This window comes from Arachis ipaensis, chromosome B2 (assembly GCF_059453495.1).
Source record: "Arachis ipaensis isolate K30076 ecotype BB chromosome B2, ASM5945349v1, whole genome shotgun sequence".
NCBI classification, from domain to species: domain Eukaryota; kingdom Viridiplantae; phylum Streptophyta; class Magnoliopsida; order Fabales; family Fabaceae; genus Arachis; species Arachis ipaensis.
The window spans coordinates 78,817,479-78,820,221 of record NC_142437.1 but is presented as its reverse complement, the minus strand read 5'-3'; the positions used below and the strand labels follow the sequence as shown (position 1 = coordinate 78,820,221).

At 37.6% G+C, this 2,743-nt stretch overlaps 1 protein-coding gene across 1 annotated transcript; it reads right to left on the bottom strand.

The window, feature by feature from the left end:
* Positions 1–453: 453 nt before the first annotated feature.
* On the bottom strand, positions 454–1,884 carry LOC148574518 (uncharacterized). Its single transcript, XM_088504588.1, has one exon. It carries the CDS (start codon positions 1,882–1,884, stop codon positions 454–456), a length of 1,431 nt encoding a protein of 476 aa, XP_088360714.1.
* Positions 1,885–2,743: the final 859 nt, after the last annotated feature.

Here is a 2,743-nt window from a genome sequence, read left to right as displayed (position 1 = left end):
TGACGTCGAAATCCAGGTCACGCGGCCGCGTGGGGCACGCGGTCGCGTGGGAGGCCATTATTCCCCTGCGACGCGGACGCGTTAGCGACGCGGTCGCGTGGGACGAATTGTGCCACTGGCACGCCTCCAGCCTCACTCCAGCGTGACTCTCTGTTCGTTTTTATTTTTTCTTCTCTCCTTGCGACGCGGACGCGTCGCTGATGCGGTCGCGTCGCGTGGCACTTTTTTTGTTTTTTTGTTTTTTTTGATAATCTGAAAAAAATATGCAGAATGCAGTGTTAATATGAATGTGATGCAAAACTCCAGGTTCAATATAATAAAATAAAATAAAACTCGAAAACAAATAAAACTAAATAAAAAAAATGAAAAAGGAACGATTATACCATGGTGGGTTGTCTCCCACCTAGCACTTTTAGTTAAAGTCCTTAAGTTGGACATTTGAGGAGCTTCCTGTTATGGTGGCTTATGCTTGAACTCATCCAGGAATCTCCACCAATGTTTGTGATTCCAGTAACCTCTGGGGTCCCAAACTAGGTGTAGAAAGCCTTCAAGTAAGTTAAAGCAAGTGATCAGGCCCCAAGAGTGGTGGTTGATAGAATGGATTCCGGGGTTCCAGACCTTGCCCTTGCACCCGTCTTTTGGTTGAGCAATATTGTTCCATCCGGGTGGCAAGCAGTCTGAATTCTCACTAAAGGGGCCAAACAACTTCCTAGACCCATTCAGTTGAGCTTTACACCAACCTTTGCATTTAAACTTTGAGCACACAACCATGTTGAACCTTGCTTGACAATTCTTACCACTGGCCATCTTTCTCTTACTCTTAATGCCACAAAGAGCTCTAAGTTGACCATCCGTCTCCAGTAGCCCATATTCAAGTGGAATTAGAAAGCTAAGGGATATGAATTTTACCCACTTGAATGTTGTGAAGGATGATGGTAACTTAGGGGGAGGTATTTCTAATGAAATTGCAAGCTCCACTCCCTTGTGCTCTTCTCTGACAACTTCCACCTCCTTGTAAGCTTCTTCAATTTTAACCTCTTCCAAGTCTTCAACCAGGGTATGCCTTGGAGGTTGTACACCCTCCTCAACATCAAATGCAACCGTCTTGGAAGGAGGCTCTATGTCTTGACTTTCCCATGGAGGTTCAGCATCTCGCAAGTCTTCAACCACTTTTTCCTCTTTAATAATTACTGCTTTGTCCAGCAGTTTTAATATAAAATCGTACTCATCCTTGATGATTTGCTTTCCATGACAACTCCTTTCAATTGTTCTTTCATCTTCAAGGGTATTTACTACCTTCTCCTTTAGGGCCTCCTCTAGCTCCTTATGAAGTATGGATTCGTGAAGATGATCCCTTCTCTCTTGTTCCATGTCAATAGCATCATTGGGATCATATTGCTCTTGGATTGATGGATGTGGGTGCTCTTCCATGGATGGTGGTGATGGGATGGAGAGATCATTCTGTGGTTGAAAAAGAAGTGCACTAGAGCTTGAGGGTTGATTGTTGAAGGTATTTGGTGGTCTGATTTGGTCGACGAGAGCTTGTATAGTAGAGTTTAGATTGGCAAGTTCTTTCTCCATGGAGGTTTGGGGTGGATTTATGTATGGTTCATTTGGTTCATAAGGTGGTTGGTATGGTGGTTGAGGGTTAGGGTCATATGGAGGTGAATGGCGCAAAGGGGCTTGTGAGTTTGGTGGTCCAAAGTTATGTTGAGGAGGGGGTTCATAGGCGTATGGAGGTGGTTGTTGCCATGAGGGTTGATCAAATCCTTGTGGCTCCTCCCATCTTTGATTGTTCCAACCTTGATGCCTGTTCTCATTGTAATTTCTTCTTCCTGCAACATAATTGTAACCAGACTCATAGCCAAAGGGGTGAGAGTTCATAGTAGCAAAATAAAAATTAAAAATGAAAATAAAAATAAATTTAAATTAAAAGGTTATTTAAATTTTGAATTTGAAAATTAAATTTTGAAATTTTAAATTTGAAATTTTGAAATTTGAAATTTTGAAATTTGAATTTTGAATTTTGAATTTTAAAATTTTGAAATTTGAATTTTTGAAATTTGAAATTTGAAATTTGAAAATTTTTAAATTTAAATTTTGAAAATTTTTAAATTTGAATTTTGAAATTTTGATTTTTGAAATAAGATAAGATAAGATAAAAATTTTAAAAATAAAAATCTGAAATTTTTTTTCTTTTTTTTTTCGAAAAAATTAATTAAAAATATTTTTTAATTTAATGAGGAAAGAGAAAAACAATAAAATGACACCCAAATTTCAAATTTTTAGATCAAAACGAAGAAAACAACTAAGAACAGCTTGAAGGTCAAGATGAACGTGAAGAACAACTTGAAGATCAAGATGAACACTAAGAACAAATTTTTGAAAAAATTTTTTAATAACTAAATAAAAACCAATAACCTCTTAATTTATGGAAAAGTAAAAATAAAAAAAAAAAACAAATAAACAAGCAAAAAGCAAATATTTACAATAACCAATAATAAGGCACACGTTTGCAATTCCCCGGCAACGGCGCCATTTTGATGAGAGAACTTTTGCGTGATCTAGAAAATTGCGGATAAATCCTCGTTGCAAGTATAGTTTCTAAACCTTCAAAAGTCCTTTCATACAAACGTTTTGGGTGTCACAAATAACAAACCCCTTTAAAATTGATAACCGAGTATTTAAACCTCGGGTCGTCTTCTCAAGGAATTGCAGGGAGGTATGTTCTTATTATTGGTTA